The sequence below is a fragment of the Lutra lutra genome, chromosome 1 (genome assembly GCF_902655055.1).
Source record: "Lutra lutra chromosome 1, mLutLut1.2, whole genome shotgun sequence".
Classification (NCBI taxonomy): domain Eukaryota; kingdom Metazoa; phylum Chordata; class Mammalia; order Carnivora; family Mustelidae; genus Lutra; species Lutra lutra.
In genome coordinates, this window is record NC_062278.1 from 80,540,384 (window position 1) to 80,560,510 (window position 20,127).

Consider the following 20,127-nt stretch of genomic DNA (forward strand, 5'->3'; position numbering starts at 1 on the left):
ACTTTAGAGATAATATATTTGAAATACACAACATAATACCTAAAATACAGCAGCTACAAATAGGTAGTTGCTAATACCATTAATTTGTAAGCTGCTTTTCTGTATCTCTCAAATCAGCAAGATAAAATAAAATAAAATAAAATCAGTAAGAAAAAAGTGTTTGCCCCCTTTACAAGTCTATCTGTGTGAGGAAGAGTTGTCGGTGAACTGCTAAATACATCAAGTTGTAGAGAAACACTTAACAGCTATCTTTATAGTAGCACGTGTGAAGTAATTTAAGGACACCACATTACAGAAGGAATCATGTAACCCATGCCCGGATGCAAGAGCTCATGCCAGGAACATGAAACAGTGGATAGCAAGAATAAACCACCAGGAGGGATAGTGTCTCTGGATTATATTGACTCAGGCACGTGGGCAGAAGTAAACCTGGAGATTGATGATTCCCAGAATCTACAATATGGTAGAGGTAAGGGTTGGATTTGGGGGGATCAAGGCTGACTCTCAGAAACACAGCCACCTACCATGGTAGCTCAGCACCATTTTATTAAGTTTCCCAAGATGAAAGGGCCCTATTCCAAAGACTTCCAGTTTATACCTCAACAAGTAGACTATGGGACTGCCTGTTTTGCTAAGTTCTAACAAACCTTAATTTTCTTCTGCTCAAAGAATTCGTTTCTAGATTTCTTACCAAGCTAATGTCAAACTGAAAGATAAAAGTGATGCATGAATTAAGAAATCAACTGGTCTGGGATCTCAAAGACTTAAGCAATCAGGCGAGCCAAAAATAAATAAATAAATAATGAAACAAATCTTAATAGCAAGCCCATCACTACAAAACAAAGTAAAGCCATAGCTGTTGGGGCTGCTATTTGTGCTTTAGAAGGCTTCTGACCATGAGAAACAAAAAAATTGGAATTCACTGTGACATTCCTACTTAGCCTTAACATAACCCTGAGGGGAATAGAGGCACCTTCTAAAATCTATCTGTTTCAAGGCCCCAACCCAAAGGTCCAGAGTAGAGGCCAAGGACCTGCATTTTTTAAAATATATTTAATTAATTTATTAATTTGACAGAGATCATAAGTAGGCAGAGAGGCAGGCAGAGAGAGAGGAGGGAGCAGGCTCCCCGCAGAGCAGAGAGCCTGACTCGGGACTCGATCCCAGGACCCTGGGATCATGACCTGAGCGGAAGGCAGAGGTCTCAACCCACTGAGCCACCCAGGCGCCCAACGACCTGCATTTTTAACAAGATTCCATGTAGTTCTGAGGCAACTAGTTTTCAGACCATAGTCTGAGACACATTGACCCCTGGCCTCAACTCTGGCTACACATTGAATCAATGAGCAAAACTGCTATGGAAGGGGGATGGGCTAGATGGATCATAGGTTCATTAAGGAGAACACTTGTTGGGATTAGCACTGAGTGTAACATGTCAGTGGTGAATAACTAAATTCTACTCCTGAGACCACTATTATACTATATGTTAACTAACTAGAATTTAAATAAAAACTTGCAAATAAAATCTCAGATGGCCAAGAGTACCAGTTGAGGGGCTTACAAGATGATGAGAAGAATGTGATAATTAAACACATTTTAAAACCTTATGAAATACTTCAGTAGCATTCAGGACCTTGCAGCGGATTCCACAGCACTTATGTTCAGTTATTACAAAGCTGTGGTAAACAGAAAATCTTAGATAACCAGATCTTATGACATTCTCTACTTTTTATTTTATTAAAACAAAAGAAGGAACAGAGTAAAATTCACAGACTACTTAAAAAGAATATGATAAATGCCAGGTTTTATAAGAAGTTCCTCATTAAAATATAAATGAATACTTTTATATTGCTTTTCTGATAGTCCCTGCACAATTAGGATGAAATTGTATAGTGCTGAGTATGTGTCCCTGAATTTGAAGCCAGAAAAGGGTTTTGAATTCAGGTAACAAGTATCTATGCTTCTTTCCTACTATTAGGATTAATGATTGTTCTCTTAATTATTTTAGCAACTGACTAGCAGGTTTAACTCTTCAAGGTTCAAATGTACTTCATTAATAGTTATCTCTTAGATAAATGATCCATGAAACATTGACAAGTAATTTTTATAAGTGATAAATCTTGGTTCCACCACTATCAGTTGCTCTAAAGGTTAATGGCAGGCTTGTCATTTCTCTCAGTTTCATTAGGCAGTTATTGTCAGAAAGGTATTTACCAGCACTGACATGTTTACAGAATCAATAGTGGTAATGAGGAGCTGCTTTCTTCTGGAAGTGAAGTAAAATATGGGTGTCATTTTGTTTGTCACAGGCTGGAATCAATGATCTGCATCTTCCTGAACTAGCCAGCTATGTCATCAGTCACTCATAGACAGGCAGAGAATTTGGTAACTGATAGCAAACTACCTAGATTAAGATGATGGACACGTAGGTAAGACTTCCAGCAGGTTCCTAGAAAATAATAAAGTCTTGTGGTCACAAGATAGAAAAAGGGTTAGTTTAAGTAGGGCACGATGAGTGGGGGAAAAAAATCAAGTTTTATCAAACACATGTCACCTCATCTTTATTTTCAAAAATAAATTTAAAAGATAAAGCATTTAAATATGTAGGACAGTGTCTGCATTAAAAGGATTTGGGATTGAAACTAGTTACTTCTATTTTTAATTGCTCTGTAAAGCTCCAAATGTTTTCTGGCGTGGCTTTGATTTGCACTAATTTAGGGCCCTCCAGTTCAGTTCAGTGACTTTAAGAACCTGACTCATTAAAAACCTGTAGCTTAAAGGAGTTGATAAACCGCAGCTGGGTAAGCATTTTACCTGCATATTTATGAGCTCAGTACAGATAAGCGTGTTTCCACATTAAGTAATATTAAATCAGTTTCCCATTTAAAAGCAAAACACAACAAAAAGTGTTGCATTTATAGGCAATTGTCTTGGTTGGTTTGGAACCCTACAGTATCTGAATTCTACCAGAATGCAGGATGGGGACTTCATTTTAGTCACAGCTTGATCCCCAGGATCCAGAACTGTGCCCACCTCAAAGGAGGCACTCAATAAATATTTGTCATAGGAGGAATATCTATCCCCAAATAAACAGATTCTAATACCAAGAATGTATTACATTTTAACAGCATGCTACAATTCGTCTCAAAAGGAGGGAAAATAAGAACATGTATTTGTAAAACAAGTGGGGAAGTAGGAAGACAGGTGTTACAAACTGAGTAAAAATTATGTGTAAAAAGTCCTAAGATCTCCAGGGGAATAAAAAGTTGGGTAGAAAAGGAAAAGTTGTCATTGTTTATAATATAGTTTAGCTGTTAATAGTCATTCATGATGTAAACAGCAGATTTTGGTCTAACAAAAATTACAATATGACAATTAGAAGAATGGTTAATAGGAAGGGTATCTGCTTATGGTATAGATTTCCTGGTATCTTCCCAGGAGTGGCATTTTGCCCTGGTACAAGCACTGATAGTGATTATCTTTCAAGATTTACTCTACTTACAGACATACCTCATTTTTTCAGTTATGGGGAGAAAATAAGTTGTTTATCAAAAACAGTGTAAGCTAATTTCAAATTTTTTTGAAAAATGATAGAAATTCATAACATATCAAACGATAGCATATAAACAGTAGCATAATCCAGTAATGCATTTGAAATTTTAATTACTGTATTTTTAATTTTTTCACTCAAAACTGATCAAAGATTCAACTTTTTAGTAGACATATGGGTATTTCAATTTAATATATGCAGTTAGATTCAAGCTTTATGTCAGTAAGAATGTGTCATAACTTGAGCTTTCATGGAAACATCTTAGTTTTGTCATTTGAACTGGTCAGGGATTTTAGATGGAGATGATATGAGTTAATTTCTATGACCAAAACAGGGCTAAAAGCAGAGGGAAGAGTTTCCCAAAGAACCTGAGGAAAGGGATTGGTCCTCTGGCCTGACCCAGGGAATTTCACTGGAGCCAGATGTCAGAAATGGAGATTGTCAAAAGTTTCTTGAGGATTGTGGAGGCTGGAGGGAAGCAAACTTTCTTGCTTGATACCCAGTGACAAAACATGGCCTGGAGAGGGAGCATTCTCCCAATTCTGCACTCACTGTTCCCATTCCACCAAATCTCCTACTGTCAGCACCTATGACCTTCCTGGCTGAGCCCTTCTCTGACTGCAGAAGCATTATCTGAAATGCTGGGGGGTTAGCTCCTCCCTCCCCAGAATAGCCCTCAATCAATTAGAGATGAGAGTTGGTAGTAAATTTTCCAGCTTCCTTATAGCTCAAGTGGGACAGCTGTGAGGTTTATGCTACAGGATTCCAGAGTCCCCCATGGAGACTGAGCCCCAGTAGCCCACAGTGGCAGTTGCTCCTCAGAGCATCCTCTGTTGGCTTCTTTCCTTCCTCTGTCTCACTTCACCCTCTTCCCTTCCTTGTCAATGCTTCCTAGAACCTCCCAAAACGCTACATACTCAATCCTAGTCTGTGGAACTTAAAGTCACCAGCTCTGATTCATGCTACCCTTAGCCACCAGAGGGATCCTCTTGAAACAAAAATCCAAATATGTCGATCCCTATGCAAAAGCCTTCCAGGGCTCTCTCATTACACACATGATCTGTCCCTCACCTACTCTTCTGCCTCTTCCCGCACTGTCACCTTCCTCATCAGTCATTACCCTTCAGCCACACTGGTTTCTCCACAATTTCTCAAATAGCATCATTTATTCCTTTGGGTGCATTATTAAAAAATCCCTGAGAAATCTCATCAATGTAACTACTGCAAGAACGTTGTTGAGTGTTGGGATTTCCAGGGCTAGAAAACAACATTCCTCTTTAAACCGAAGGCCAGACCAACTGCAAGAGAGGCTGAAGCAACTGATGGATAAAGATAAATACTTCAGCTTCCCATGGAGAAACCCAGCAGAGGAAGAGCTTGATTCTGTGGCAAAATAGGCTCCCTGACAACCCTCCTACGCTGTTGGTGGGAATGCAAGCTGGTGCAACCACTCTGGAAAACAGCATGGAGGTTCCTCAAGAAGTTGAAAATAGAGCTACCCTATGACCTAGCAATTGCACTACTGGGTATTTACCCTAAAGATAGAAATGTAGTGATCCAAAGGGGCACATGCACCCGAATGTTTATAGCAGCAATATCCACAACAGCCAAACTATGGAAAGAACCTAGATGTCCATCAACAGATGAATGGATAAAGAAGAGGTGGTATATATACACAATGGAATACTACACAGCCATGAAAAGAAATGAAATCTTGCCATTTGCAAAGACATGGATGGAACTAGAGGGTATTATGCTGAACAAAATAAGTCCGTCAGAGAAAAACAATTATCATATGATCTCCTTGATATGAGGAATTTGAGAGGCAGGGTGGGGGGGTTGGAGGGAAGAGAAGGAAAAAAAAAATGAAACAAGATGGGATCGGGAGGGAGACAAACCATAAGAGACTCTTAATCTCACAAAACAAAAACTGAGGGTTGCTGGCGGGGAAGGGGGAGGGAGAGGGTGGTTGGGTTATGGACACCAGGGAGGGTATGTGTTATGGTGATTGCTATGAAGTGTGTAAGACCGACAATTCACAGACCTGTACCCCTGGGGCAAATAATACATTATATATTAATAAAAAAGAAATGGGCTCCCTGAGGCTGAACCTAAGGTTGATGACAGAGATTTACCATTGAGTCACAGGCAAGGGCAGACAACTGTAGCCTATCCCCCATCTCTCTGAGGCTGAGCTGCACCCTGAAATTTGCTCTGGAGCTGCAAAGAATTTAGACTCCCAGAAGACAGAGTGGTTCCAATAATTATAAACAATGAAGGGGCTGAACTATGCAAACACTTTCTCCCAAACTCCTTAATCAGGTAGGTCATTCCTCCCTACTCAGAAGGGTTTGAGAGAGAAGTTTCTAGTATAGGTCTTCTGCTTTCTCTCTCCAGGAGTGGGGAGTGGATACTCCTTTTCCTCCATGGAAACACGGGAAATGGAGAAGAATCCCCTCCCCTTAAAAATGTAGGACCCTATTAACTATATTTACAGGATGTCTTCTTTGCAGAAATTCACTAGCAAAAATCTCTCTCAGACTTCATACTAAAAATAGGTATTTAACGGCTGGTTCATTCTTATTGCTTTTTTAGACAATGTAGTTTTTGGTTTTATTTTTCAAGTTAGCTGCTATAAATGCAGAGCTAAACGTGTGCCCACTTCTAATAAAGCAGACTGGACAATAGGGTAGGTATGCTGGCTACTAACTGTAGCCCAAGATCTTATTTTTCCTACCTGAAATGTCAGTTCCCCTGAAACTCATATGCATTTTTACCTCATTTTATTCTTATGGTAGTATATGTATCTTTATATGGGCCTCAAATTATTTCCTAAAAAAACCTTTATTATAAGAGATATTTTTAAAATTATCATCATGATTATCATTTTAGTGGATACATAATATTCATTTTAATAGGTTTCTAAGCCACTTCTATATTATTTATTTCTTAGACTATTTCCAGTTTTTCACTCTTACATATAAAACTGCAATCTTCTTTATGCAGATAGCTTTTTTTTTTCTTTACCATTATTTTCCTAAGAAGAATTCCTGTGTTCAAGAACTGGAGTCAGTGGATATGAACAGTTTTGTGGCTTTTATATATTGTCCACATTGCTGTCATAAAGTATCACAAATCATTGCTATGACCATGGATTATTTTACTAGTTTCAACAAAACCTTCCCAAGCTTGGATATAAATGTTAAAAATGTTTACTAGTTTAATAAGTGTAAAATAACACTTCTTTGTGGGCTAATGAGAGCCTTACTCCAAAATTTTGCTTATTAATTATACTTCCAGTTACATGAAATGAATATTCACATCACTGACTTTATTACCTAGTGTAAGCACTGAGTTCCTTTCCTTACACAGTGTGTTATAAAAAATTGGCTCATGTCATCACGGAGCACTGACAAGTCCTAGGATCTACAGTCAGTAAGCTGGGGGCCCAGGAGAGGCAAAAGTATAGTTTCAGTTCAAGATCAGTAGGCTCAAGATACAGGAAAAGCCAATGATTCACTTCAATACGGAGGCAGGAAAATACTGATGTCCCAGCTGGAAACCAGTCAGGTTGGAGGAATTCCATCTTACTTATGGGAGGGCCAGCCTTTTTGCCCTATTCAGGCTGGATGGGACCCACACACAAACTGCTTTACTCAGTCTACCATCTCAAATGTTAATCTCATCCTAAAACACCCTTACAAATACACAAAGAATAACGTTTGACTAAATGTCTTGGGAACCTCCTGGCCCAGTCAAATTGATATAAAGTTGATATTGATCTCTTGACTTTTATATTTGATAAAAAGAATTTTTAATAAAATCTATTAATTTTCCCTTCCAATATTCTTCTGTGTCCAAATGTATTAATATTTCATTCCTTACAAGAATTGACATTTAATCAATTTTGGTTTGGCAGGTTTCTAATCACACACACACACACACACATATACATAGCTATTTATATGTATACATATATACATGCACATTTAACCCTTTCTTAACAACTATAGCCTAAAATATGACTCCTCATTCTTGGAACAGAATCAAATATCATAGAATTAGTTAATTTCTCAGTTCTGATCAGAGAAGTGAGAAAGAACAAGGCAAGAGGTTAAGGGTAGGAATGTCCTTAAAGGCCTTTGTAGACAGCTAGTTCACCAGTTGCCACATCAAACCATTAGTGTTTAGGGATTTTATGTGCTTACAAATGAGAGAAGTGCTTTTCCTGTGACCTGTCAGCATTTTTTTTATTTCATGAGTGGGCTCCTGATCAACAGTTTTGAACGATAATTTATAACCAGGGATAGTTAATGTGGCCATGCCACTTGGCTTCAATTACTTGATCAAGATTAATAATTTTTTACTAGGTGATAAAAGAAATATTGACTTCATATATTTTATAGATGTATTTCTAAAGGGAAACAAAAGCTATTAGTGAGTTGGTAAATTTTTATGCTTGCTTAAAGGTCTTTAATAATAGAAAACATTACCAGTTTATTGAATCCAATATAGAATTAAGAGTTGTCCTTTAGCATTCCCTTAGGATTCACAATATGCTTGGAAGAGCAGAGCAGAACTAAAGAACTATCTATGAATTAAACTCTATGGCCCTTATAGCCCTAACTTTCTACTCTGTAAGATTTCATTATGTATGTACAATTCATTTGTTTTTTTTAAAGATTTTATTTATTTATCTGACAGAGAGAGACACAGCAAGAGAGGGAACACAAGCATGGGGAGTGGAAGAGGGAGAAGCAGGCTTCCCACAGAAGAGGAAGCCTGATGCAGGCTCGATCCCAGATCCTGGGATCATGACCTGAGCCGAAGGCAGATTCTTAATGACTGTGCCACCCAGGCACCCCTGTACAATTCATTTATTACGTGGAAGCTTACTTCCTGAATCTGGGACATAAATCTATGACACTAATAGCCGCATTGGTCTTTTGTGTCATGGAAATCTCACAGGAGAGTATTTACCTGATTTCTCTCGTTGATATTCGAGTATCACAGGGTTCTTCAATCTGTTATAAAATCTTGACTGAATACCTACAACTGTACTCAGAATGAGCACCAAATAGTTTGAGTACCCTGAAGTTAAGGATCACTCCTGGGCTGTTTTTTTTTTTTTAATTACAATTTTTATTCACCTCCAGTATTTGAGGGATAGTCAGGGAGGGAAATGATAATTTTCATATTTGAGGTAACTAAAATAGAAAAATAATAACCTAAGACAGATTATAAATATTGGAAATATTATTGGGTTCCTAAATTAAATAATAATCTAAAATCAACAAAATTTAAGAGGAATCTTTAACACCATGCTAATGGTTACAGGTGAAAATGAGGTTGTCAAGTTGACCACACATTACCAGGACAGTATATATTTGGAGTTTATTCATTTGTTCCAACTCTTGTTCACCCTGCTTAATACCACAGCCTGGCTTACTACCATAGTTTCATGGAGCAAAACAAAGCTACATGAAATCATGTGAATCAAAAAAAGTATATGAATCAAACCTATATCTATGGCCATGACCTAAAGGTAAACCTTGTAAACAACAGTATTCATTGGTGTGAATGACTAGGAAATAGAAAACAACAACTATTTGAAATGTGTTTCTAGAGTCTTATCTAAAGCAAACAGCTGAGAGCTATAAGTATTATTCTATACTAACCAAATACTTTTTCAATTTTTTATGTGTAACAGATAGGTTTTACATCAGGGATATGAAAGGTATTTAGGGAATACAGATAGCTATCATAATCTGAAGTACAAGTACATTTTCAACACTTATTCACTGATATGTATTGGTTTGCATTATCAATTATTTCAGGATATTTTGTACAAACTCAAGCCAAAACATAACCATACTGATTTTTACCAATGTTTTGCACCTTTCAATCAAAAAATCACTTCCAGTAAATCAGTTTGATGTGGTTTTTTTTCTTTTTTAAGTTCAATTATTGATATCATGAAATACCTTCCTAGTTTATCCAGGGTAATGGTGGGAATTAATAACATACTAACCCCAGAAATTTGGGGATATCAAAATAAGACTCCAAAAGTCTTATTTGCATGAAGACTCTTAGTCTTTTGGTTGGAATGGTAAAGAGCAACTTGGAACTAGAAATCAGCTTCCTGGTACCTCAAAACTAATATTCTCAAATAAATGCCTCAGGTTCTGATAAGGAGGAATCAAATGGGATTAGAGATCATACTAAATAGGCAGGAAATACTTCAGGGTAGATGACAATCAAGATATACTGGGTCAAAGTCAGAGCATCAATAAAGATATGTTTAGTGTTTTTTTCCTATGATAGTACCCCTGGGACATGTTACAAGTGCTTCAAGAGAATTGATTATAAGAACTGAAAAACAAAAATGGCAATATTCCAAATGAGGGTACCAAATAAAGACCTCTCTGCTCAAAGGTTTTTCTATTATTTTAGGTATGTTTAGTCTTCTGCATCAACGAGATCCAAAAATAATTTAGTGACGTCTAAAAAAAACAGAAATGTATTCCCCTTTAACAGTCCAAGGTGAGCACACCAGCCACTGAACAGCTCTACTGCATACGATCATTCAGGAACTCGGGTCCTGCTATCTTCTTTCTCTGGCAATACGTAGGGCAGTGGCTCTCAATGTGGTATATAGACTCCACGGAGATTAGGAGAACTTTACAGGGGATCTATGATGCAAATTACATATTATTTGCATAATAATAGCAATAATTTGTATGAATTAGTGATTACTTTATAATTAATAATCCATGTCAATTAATTAGTTGATAATAATTAATATTATTAGTGCTATTCATACTAATGCTAATAATAAGACGTTCCTTGCCTTTTGTTCAGTTCTTACATTAGCTCTAATGGTGTAATAAAAAGTAGTGGCAATAAACTGCACTAGTAATCATTGTATTCTTGACCACCATATACAGACAGTTAAAAAAAAAAAAAACTCACATCTACCTTAATTAAGAATTCCCCTGATAAAGCAGTAAATATTATTAATTTTACTCACTCAGTAAATTAGACCACTCAGTACCTGTTGTCTCTTTTTTTATATATTCTTGGTGACAAAATGGGAAGTACACATAAAGCACTTCTGTTGCATCCCAAATAAAATGACTGTCTCATTAAAAAAAAAAACAAAACTTGATTTGCAAGATAAACTACCCACTTTTTTCATGGAATGGCATTTCATTGAAAGAAGGGTTAACAAACCATGTTATCCATACTTGGATATCTGTCAACACTTTCTTGAAAATGAGCAAAGTCAGTCTATCATTTTAAGTAAAACAACTGACAGCATTTGTTGCCAATAATAAAATGTAAGTTTTAAGCAAAAATTAGAATTTTGGAAAATTCGTATCCACTATTGTAACTGTACTCATTTATCACTTTTTAAAAACTTTTCTGATGAAATTGGTAGTGCTATTAATAAATGTCATAATTTTTTATATTATCTAATGAAAAATGTCAACATCTAGAGAGCTACCTAATTCAGTGAAGCAATATTTTCCAAATGATTACATTACAAATCCATTTTATAACATCATGCAGGGACATGACATACACTAAATGTACAAGATAAGACTAATGAATTTTAACATAAAGTATGAAAAGTTCATTGACATGGTTTTGGATTCTACAATCTAACTTTTAACAAATTACCACTGTTGAGCTTTGGTGGAAATTAAAAAGAGAATATCCACAATTACCCTAAAAGATTATAAAGCATGGTTTTCTTTTCTAAATGCATTAATGTATTATTTGCAAGAGCCAGGACTGTCTTCACATACTTTAACTAAAATAACCTTCACAATGGATAGAGTTTATAAGCAGACATGAAAACACAGATTCTTCCTATCAAGTCAGACACTAGAGAAGCTTGCATCATATTAAAAACCAATGAGGTACTATATCTTAGCTAACCAAATTTAAATTTAAAAAAATGAAAAAAAAGGCTTGAAAACATTTTTAAAAAATAAAAAATATTTAAAGAGATAAAAGAAGCTTGCAAAAATATTTTAAAAAGTCATTCTTCTCAGAGCACCTGGTGCTCAGTCGGTTAAGCATCTGACTTTCTCTGACTCTTGATTTCTGCTCAGGTCACGATCTCAGGGTCGTGGAATCGCACCCCCCATGTTGGGCTGGCACTCAGCAGGGAGTCTGCTTGTCTCCATCTCCCTGTGCCTGTTCTCTCTCTCAAATAAATGACCTTTTTCAAAAAAGTTCACTCTTCTCAAGCTATTTTGAAAAATATGGTTCTTTTCATAAAAAGGTATATTTCATATTAAATTTTAATAGGTTTATCATTGTTATTTTAAAATGAACTATAAATAAATTTTACTCACTTTCAATTTCTAATATGGTAAATATCAGTAGCTATAGCCTACAGAAACAAAACTTCTAGAGTCCTTATTAATTTGTAAAATGTAAAGCGACTGTGAAACCTAAATGTTTGATAATTATTGCCTTAGGACATGTTCTCCTCTAATTGAAGCAGTGCCCATATTCAAGCTCATAGAAAGGAGAAAGAGCATGGAAAAGAGCTCATGCAAGGCCAGTCCTGGAACTGGCACATTTCCCCCAGGCTCACATTCCAACAGCGAGAGCTAGCCATCGAGGCACATGTGACTCCAAAGGGGCCCACAATGTAATCCTCAGCTGGGCAGCCATGTGCCAATTACAATTCTAAAAACTGTGGAAGAACTGGGGAATAGATTTTGGTGAGCAACTAGTAACCTCAACAGCATCACCTAAGTAAGAAAGCACTAGTAATCATTTACAAAAATGTGCAGTGGGATGGATTTGGCCTCTTGGCTGTACTTTACTAACCACTGCTAAAGGTAGACTGAGGTAAGTTAAAGATGTATACCATAAACTCTAAAGCAGCCAGTGAAATAACAAAACAAAGAGTTATAGCTAATGAACAAAGAAGAAGATAAATGGACTCATTAAAAATTAATTAATTAATCCTAAATGAGACAGAATAACAAATGTGGGACAAAGAAAAGATAGAAAAAGGAGAAAACATAGCAAAAGGACAGATGTAAACCTATCTATTGAAAACTAAATATTAATAATCACATAAATGTATATGATCTCAACACCGAAATCAAAAGGTAGAGATTATCAGACTGAATAAAATTATTTGCTGTTGGGATGCCTGGGTGGCTCAGTTGGTTGGACGACTGCCTTCGGCTCAGGTCATGATCCCGGAGTCCCGGGATCGAGTCCCACATCGGGCTCCCAGCTCCATGAGGAGTCTGCTTCTCCCTCTGACCTTCTCCTCGCTCATGCTCTCTCTCACTGTCTCTCTCTCAAATAAATAAATAAAATCTTTAAAAAAAATTATTTGCTGTTTATGAGGGGCACACTTTCAATATCAAGACTCAAATAGGTTAAAGTAAAGGGATAAAAAAGATATACCATGCTACCACTAATAAAAAGAAAGAGTGTCTATGTGAATATCAGAAAAGGAGATTCCAGAACAAAGAATATTATTTAGGTAAAGAAGGCCATTTCATAATGACACTAGAGTCAATTTATAAATAGTCACATGCAAAACTAAGAAATAGGACCCCTATCTCTACTTGTCACTCACAAAAAATAGCTCAAAACAGATTAGACTTAAATGTGAGACCTAAAATCATAAAACTTCTAAAAGAAAAGATAGGGAAAAACTCCCTGACATTGGTCTTGGCAATAATATTTTTTGCTATAACACCAAAAGTATAAGCAACAAAAGCAATTATAAACAAATGGGGAATCCTGCCTCATAGAATACTTTCTCCCCTACAATTTCCTGGAAGATTTTGTGGAGAATTAGTATTATTCTTCCTTTGCATTTTTGGCAAAAGTCACCAATGAAGACATACAGGCAACTACTGTAAGAAAGTTTCCAAATGACATATTCAATGTCTTTAATGGATATAAGGCTATTCAGGTTACCTGCTTCCTCTTCTTTTTTAATCAAAACATAAATGGCAAATAAAATTGTATATATTTAAAGTATACAATATGATGAGTTGATATATATACACACTTGCAATTTAGTAAGAGAGTAGGTCTTAAGCATTTCTACCAAATTAAATAAATAAATAAGAGGTAAGTACCTGCGGTGATTGAGGTATTAATTAACTTGATTGTAGTAATCATTTTACAATGTATAAAAGAAAAGAATACTATTGGGACCCCTCGGTGGCTCAGTTGGTTAACCATCTGCCTTCAGCTCAGGCCATGATCTCAGGGTCCTGGGATGGAAATACCCATTAATTCTCCATCAGGCTTCCTGCTTAGTGGGAGTCTGCTTCTTCCTCTCTCTCTATCCCTTCCCCCTCAACTTCTTCTCTTTTCTCTCTCTCTTTTCTCAAATAAATAAAATCTTTTTTTAAAAAAGGAAAGAATACTACAGATCAATATTCCTCATGAATATTAATACAAAATACTAAATGACATTTTAACAGACCTTATCCAACAATATATTTTAAAAATAACACACTGTAACCAAGTGAGATATAAGGTTAATTCACTATTCAAAAATCAACAATGCAATTTACCATATTACCAAACTAAAAAATAAACCATATGATCATATCAATAGATGAATAAAAAAGCTTCAAAAGAAAAAAATTCAGTATCACTTAAAAACCCTGGGGAAACTAGTAATAAAAAAGAAGTTCCTCACTGAAAAAGGAAAGTATGAAAAACATACAGCTAACATCATAGTTAATGGGGAAAGACCAAATGCCCCTAACATCAGGAACAAGACAAGATTGTCTACTCTTATTTCTTCTATTGAACATTATACTGGAGGTTCGGGCCATTGAATAAGGTTTTTTAAAAAAGTAAATAAAAGACATCCACACTGGAAAGGAAAAGGGAAAATTGTCATTATTCATAGAAAATCCAATGAATTCTAGGGCAAAACTACTAGAACTAGTAAGTGATGTTAGCAAGGTTGCAGGATAAAAGATCAGCACATTAAAATTAATTTTATTTATACAAATTAACAAAGAACAAGAAGAAATTAAAATTTTATAAAATCTCATTTATAATAGAAACAAAGAATAGGAACAACTTAAAAATGTATCTGACTAGGGGTGCCTGGGTGGTTCAGTGAGTTAAGCCTCTGCCTTCAGCTCAAGTTATGATCTCAGGGTCCTGGGATCGAGCCCCTCATTGGGCTCTCTGCTCAGCAGGGAGCCTGCTTCCCCCCTCACTCTGCCTGCCTCTCTGCCTTCTTGTGATCTCTCTCTCTGTCAAATAAATAAATAAAATCTTTTTAAAAAATTATCTGACTAAAGATGTGTAAGACCTGTACACCAAAAACTGCAAAACACTGCTGGGAGAAATTAAAGAAAACAAAAATAGAGATACCTTGCTTGTAGTAGAAAAATTCAGTTTTAAGACGTCAATTCTCCCTGAGTCAACCTATTTGAAAGCAATCCTCGTCGAAATCCCAGCACACATTTTTTGTAGCAATAGAAAAACTTCTTGTAAAACTTATATGGAAATGTAAAGAATCTAGAATAGTCTAAAACAACTGAAAAAGAACAGTTGGGGGTTAACACTACTTGATTCCAAGGCTTATTGTGAAGGTACAGTAATCAAGACAATATGGTACTAGAATCAAAAGAAACAGAACAGAACAAATTTCAGAAGTAGATCTGTACTCATTGGACAACAGTTTTTAACAAAGTACAAAGACAATTCAGTTGAGAAAAAGAAATCGACTTTATAATAGATTTTATAAATAGACTTTATTAACTGTTACTAGAATAATTATATATTCATATACAAAACCTGAACTTCCCTCCACCCCTTACACCATATATAAAAATTAAGCTAAAATGCTATATAGACTACAGGGTAAACTTAAAAGCATGAAACTTCCAGAAGAAAATCTTTGTTATCTAAAGTTAGGCAAAAATTTCTTAAATATGACTTTAAAATCAAGACTCTATTGGAGAAAAATTAGTAAGTGGACTTCAGCAAAATTAAAACTTCTGTTTTTCTAAATAAATCATTAGGAGAATTAAAGGACAGGACATATACTGGGAGAAAAAAATTGTAAAGTATATATCTGCACAAAAGACTTGAATCAGTAATAAAAAATTCCCAAAAATCATAATAAACAATTCAATAATGAAAATGTGTAAATTTGAACAGACACTTCACCAAAGATGTATGAATAGTAAATAAACACATGAAAAGACGTTCAGCATCATTAGCTGATGGCGGGGAAAGCATATTGAAACCAAAATGAGATACCACTATACATCTAAAAGAATATCTGCACTTTAAAATAATTATTAGTAAGGATAGAAAGAAATTGGAGCTCTCATACACTGCTAGTAGGAATGCAAATGGTACAACTATTTTGGAAAATAGTTCATCCATTTGCTGAGAAAGTTAAACATACACCCTACTATGCGATCTTGCCATTTCACTCCTTGGTATCTACCCAAGAGAAAAGAAGGAAATGTTCATATAAAGACTTGAACAGCGATGTTCAGAGCAGCTTTTCGTGTAATGACCAAAAACTGGAAAATAGTCCAAATGGCCATAAACGGGTAATGACTATGCACATTTTGCCATACCCATACATGGAATAAAAGGGAACAAAGTATTGATACATGCCATAACATGGATGAATTTCCTACGAATGCCATGTGAGAGAAGTCAGACTAAAAAACACATCCACAAGGAAAAAGAGTAAGCACTGCATGGTTCCATTTAAGTATGCACACTCATTTACAGTAACAGAAAGCAGACCAGTGATTGCCTGAGCATAAGGACAGAGGTGTCGTAGGCAGACACAAGAGGGAAAAATTACAACAGGGCCCAAGGAAACTTTGGGGGATGATGGATATGTTCACTCTTTTGATTGCGGTGATTATGTCATGGTTGCAGACATAGGTCAAAAAAATAACTAAACCAGGGGCCCCTGGGTGGCTCAGTTGTTAAGCGGCTGCCTTCAGCTCAGGTCATGATCCCACTCCCCTGCTTGTGTTCCCTTTCTCGCTGTGTCTCTCTCTGTCAAATAAATAAATGATACTTTAAAAAAAAAAACTGTACACTTTAAATCTGTGCTGTATATTCTATTTGTATTTTAATTACACCTTGATAAAGCTTTTTTTTTTAAATCCACAGAAAAAGTTCACAGCAGGGGTGCATTTTCCCATCACTGCCAATCTATTCCGCCAGTGCATCTGCATTTCAGCTTTCATTTTCTTCTCACTTTTCCCATTGATTTATTTCAAAAGATGGTTAAAGTCCAAACCCATTAAAAAGTTTTTATTACCCACTCATAGTCATAGAATATGTTCCCAAGAAAATAAATATTCAGCAAGTTTGCCTTACTGTCTCTGTCTTTGCCTTGCTGAGGTTAGTCTGGCTGGGTCTGTATGCTTAAGGTCAAATCACATGGACATAAAAGATATAATCAGCTTTTTTGGCTTTTGTTACTAAAATAGCCCATCAAATATGACACCTAGAATATGAAACATTTGGTTTGAACAAGGCAAGAGAAACCAACCAAACTGAACAATTTTGTCTAATTTTAAGGTCACATCTATAAAATTAAAATCATATTAAGCGTTATTTTATGGGAATAAATGGGACCATTTTCTTTTTCCATTAACTTTATGATGATAAGGATTCTCTAACTTATAGAAACTCCCTCTAGCAACTAATACATTATTGAGTTCTCAGGAATAATAATAAAATTGTAAAGCGATACTAATTATGGTATACGTTTTATAGTCTTTTATAATTTACAACATGCTTTCATAAGTTTTATCACGTTAGAAATGAGTGATGGCTCTATAACGTGCTTTGAGCTTTGTGGCAGAGGGGAGCATCACTTGAAACACAATTCATTTCTCTATCGGCCACTCGTATCAACCGTTGCCATCATGCAAGTCTTTTATTCCAAAGTCTTTGTAAATAAGACCTAATTGAATAGAAAGTGCCAGTCAAAACATGCAACATAGCTTATGGCAACATTAGAAAACAAAATCATCAAATTCCTTTCCTCTCAAATAAACTTTTTATTTTAGAATAGTTTCAGATTTACAGAAAAGTTACAAAGATAATATGGAGAATTACCACCTCCCTACCTCACACCTACTTTTTCCCATTATTAGTGTATTAGTGTCATACATTAGTCCCAACTAATAAACCACTACGAATACATTCACTAGACAGTGTTTGCCAGGTTTCTTTACTGTTTACTGGATATTTTATATATTAAGTTATAATTCCATATTATGTCATTACTTTGTTGCTCAGACTGTTGCAGCTTTGGCTACTGGGGGTTCTTTCGGTTTGGCTCTTGTGGCCCCTTGACATACTATCCCCACACCATGGTTCTGGATTTCTGAACACTCTTTTTCTTTCTGGGATTACAAGATACTCTGGGCTTTTCTTACATGTTCATTACCCCCACCCTAGAATCAGCCATTTCTTCCAAAGAGCCCGGATTCCTATTGGAAAATGGTGTTAGGGAACAAAAATCGTTTCTTATGATACAAAATTTTTGTCATATGTTGCCAGTGGTATTTCCAAATATGGAGTGGAATGAATGCAATAGTTGTCTCACCATGCTCTAGAGGCCTTAACACAAACTGAAATAAGGAATGACTTTTCTGGGGAGATACAGGATACAGGCTTCTAATTTATGAAATGAAAGTCATAGGGATAAAAAGTACAACATAGGGAATATACCCAATGCAGCTGTGATAAGGCTATATGGCAATGGACTGTGGCTATACTTATGGTGAACAGAGCATGGTGAACAGAGCATAATGAACAGACTTGTTGAATCACTATGTTGTATACCTAAAACTAATGTAATAATGTGTGCCAACTACACTTTAATTAAAAAAAAAAAAGACCAACATAAAAAAAAAAGGAATAAATTTTCTGGAATTCAATGAAGGCTTTATATCATAATCCATACTGTGGTCTCTCATAATCATTTCTCTTTATCCTTTGAAGTCCTTGAGTGGTTTATAATCAAATCAAGTTGAATAACAAAATACTTTTCTATAAATTACCTAAGTTACTTTTAAGTTTAAACTTCTAAGCTCTGTTTTTCATTCGGCTGTGTAACTAGAAGTTCTGTTACCCATGGCGGCCCCCCCACTTTTATTACCCATCCTCCTGATGCTCTGATATCTGAGATTGGTTTTAATCATGGAGTTTAAATATGAAAACATAGATTAAAAAGACTAAATGCAATCTCAATAATAAATACACTTTACCTTTAAGTTCTTTTAAAAATACACTGCTTCTCACATACAAAAAGAAAAAAAAAAGACAAAAAGTTCTGCACAGATACAAATTGTCCCAAGGGCCTCTTATTACATACATTTAAGTGTGAATTATAGTAAAACTCCAAAGGGTAATGTTTCCATCAAGTGTAGGTAGAAAATTCTGAACATTTATCTTGAGAACAATGTTCTAAAATAGGTAGGTATAATCTGAAGTTATAAAACTGTCTTTAGGGCTCCTGGATAGCTGAGTTGGCTAAGCAACTGCCTTTGGCTCAGGTCATAATCTTGGAGTCCCGGGATCGAGTCCCACATCATGCTCCATGCTCAGCGGGGAGTCTGCTTCTCCCTCTGACCTCTCTCCTCTCCTGTTCTCTCTCTATAATAAATAAATAAAATCTTCCAAAAATAAATAAATAAAACTGTCTTTAACAGGGGTGCCTGGGTAGCTCAGTCAGTTGAACATCTGACTCTTGATTTCAGCTCAGGTCATGATCTTAGGGTTTTAAAACTGAGCCCCAAGTCAGGCTTAGCGCTCAGCAGAGTCTGCTTAAAATTCTTTCTCCCTCTCCTCCCCACACACAGGCACAAAAGTGCCCCTCCCCACCACACAGGCACACTTTCTCTCTTTCTCTAAAATAAGTAAATAAATCTTAAAAAAAAAAAAAAGCTCTCCTTAACAAAAAAAGTATTTTTAAACATCACTATAAAATTGTGTGTATATATATGTATGTATGTGTATATATATATATATATCTTTTTTAAATCACCAAAAGTTAAATCTTGATCTACCTTGAAGTTAGATGACCATAACTTCAAAAGATATGCTTCATTGTGGACAAGGTACTTAGAACTATAATCTGTAGGAGCTAAAAGGGACCTATGAATTCACATAGGGCCATTTTACAAAAGAGGATATCAATCATCAGACCACAGGAAATATGTCATTTTTAGCTTGGGTATAGAAGATTTGTGGAATGACTATGAAATCAATACCAAAAAATTTTGATGCATGGGTGATTAAGATAGCCAACTAATCCAATTAGCAAATAAAATTGTATTAAAGTAGTATTCCATTTTTCCTCAAAATATATGCCATTAAAAAATTATGAAGTCCTAGGGCACCTGGGTGGCTCAGTTGGTTAAACAACTGCCTTCGGCTCAGGTCATGATCCTGGAGTCCTGGGATTGAGTCCTGCATCAGGCTCCCAGCTCCACAGGGAGTGTGCTTCTCCCTCTGACCTTCCCTCTCATGCTCCCTCTCACTGTCTTTCTCTCAAATAA

At 35.8% G+C, this 20,127-nt stretch overlaps 1 protein-coding gene across 1 annotated transcript in view; it reads left to right on the forward strand.

Moving 5' to 3' along the window:
* Positions 1-312: 312 nt before the first annotated feature.
* Positions 313-20,127, forward strand: part of LOC125098358 (aurora kinase A-like) — a 146,301-nt gene continuing 126,486 nt past the window's right edge. The window contains exon 1 of the mRNA XM_047727139.1: positions 313-469. Within this exon, the coding sequence (XP_047583095.1) occupies positions 313-469 (157 nt within the window). The remainder of the gene's footprint in view (positions 470-20,127) is intronic.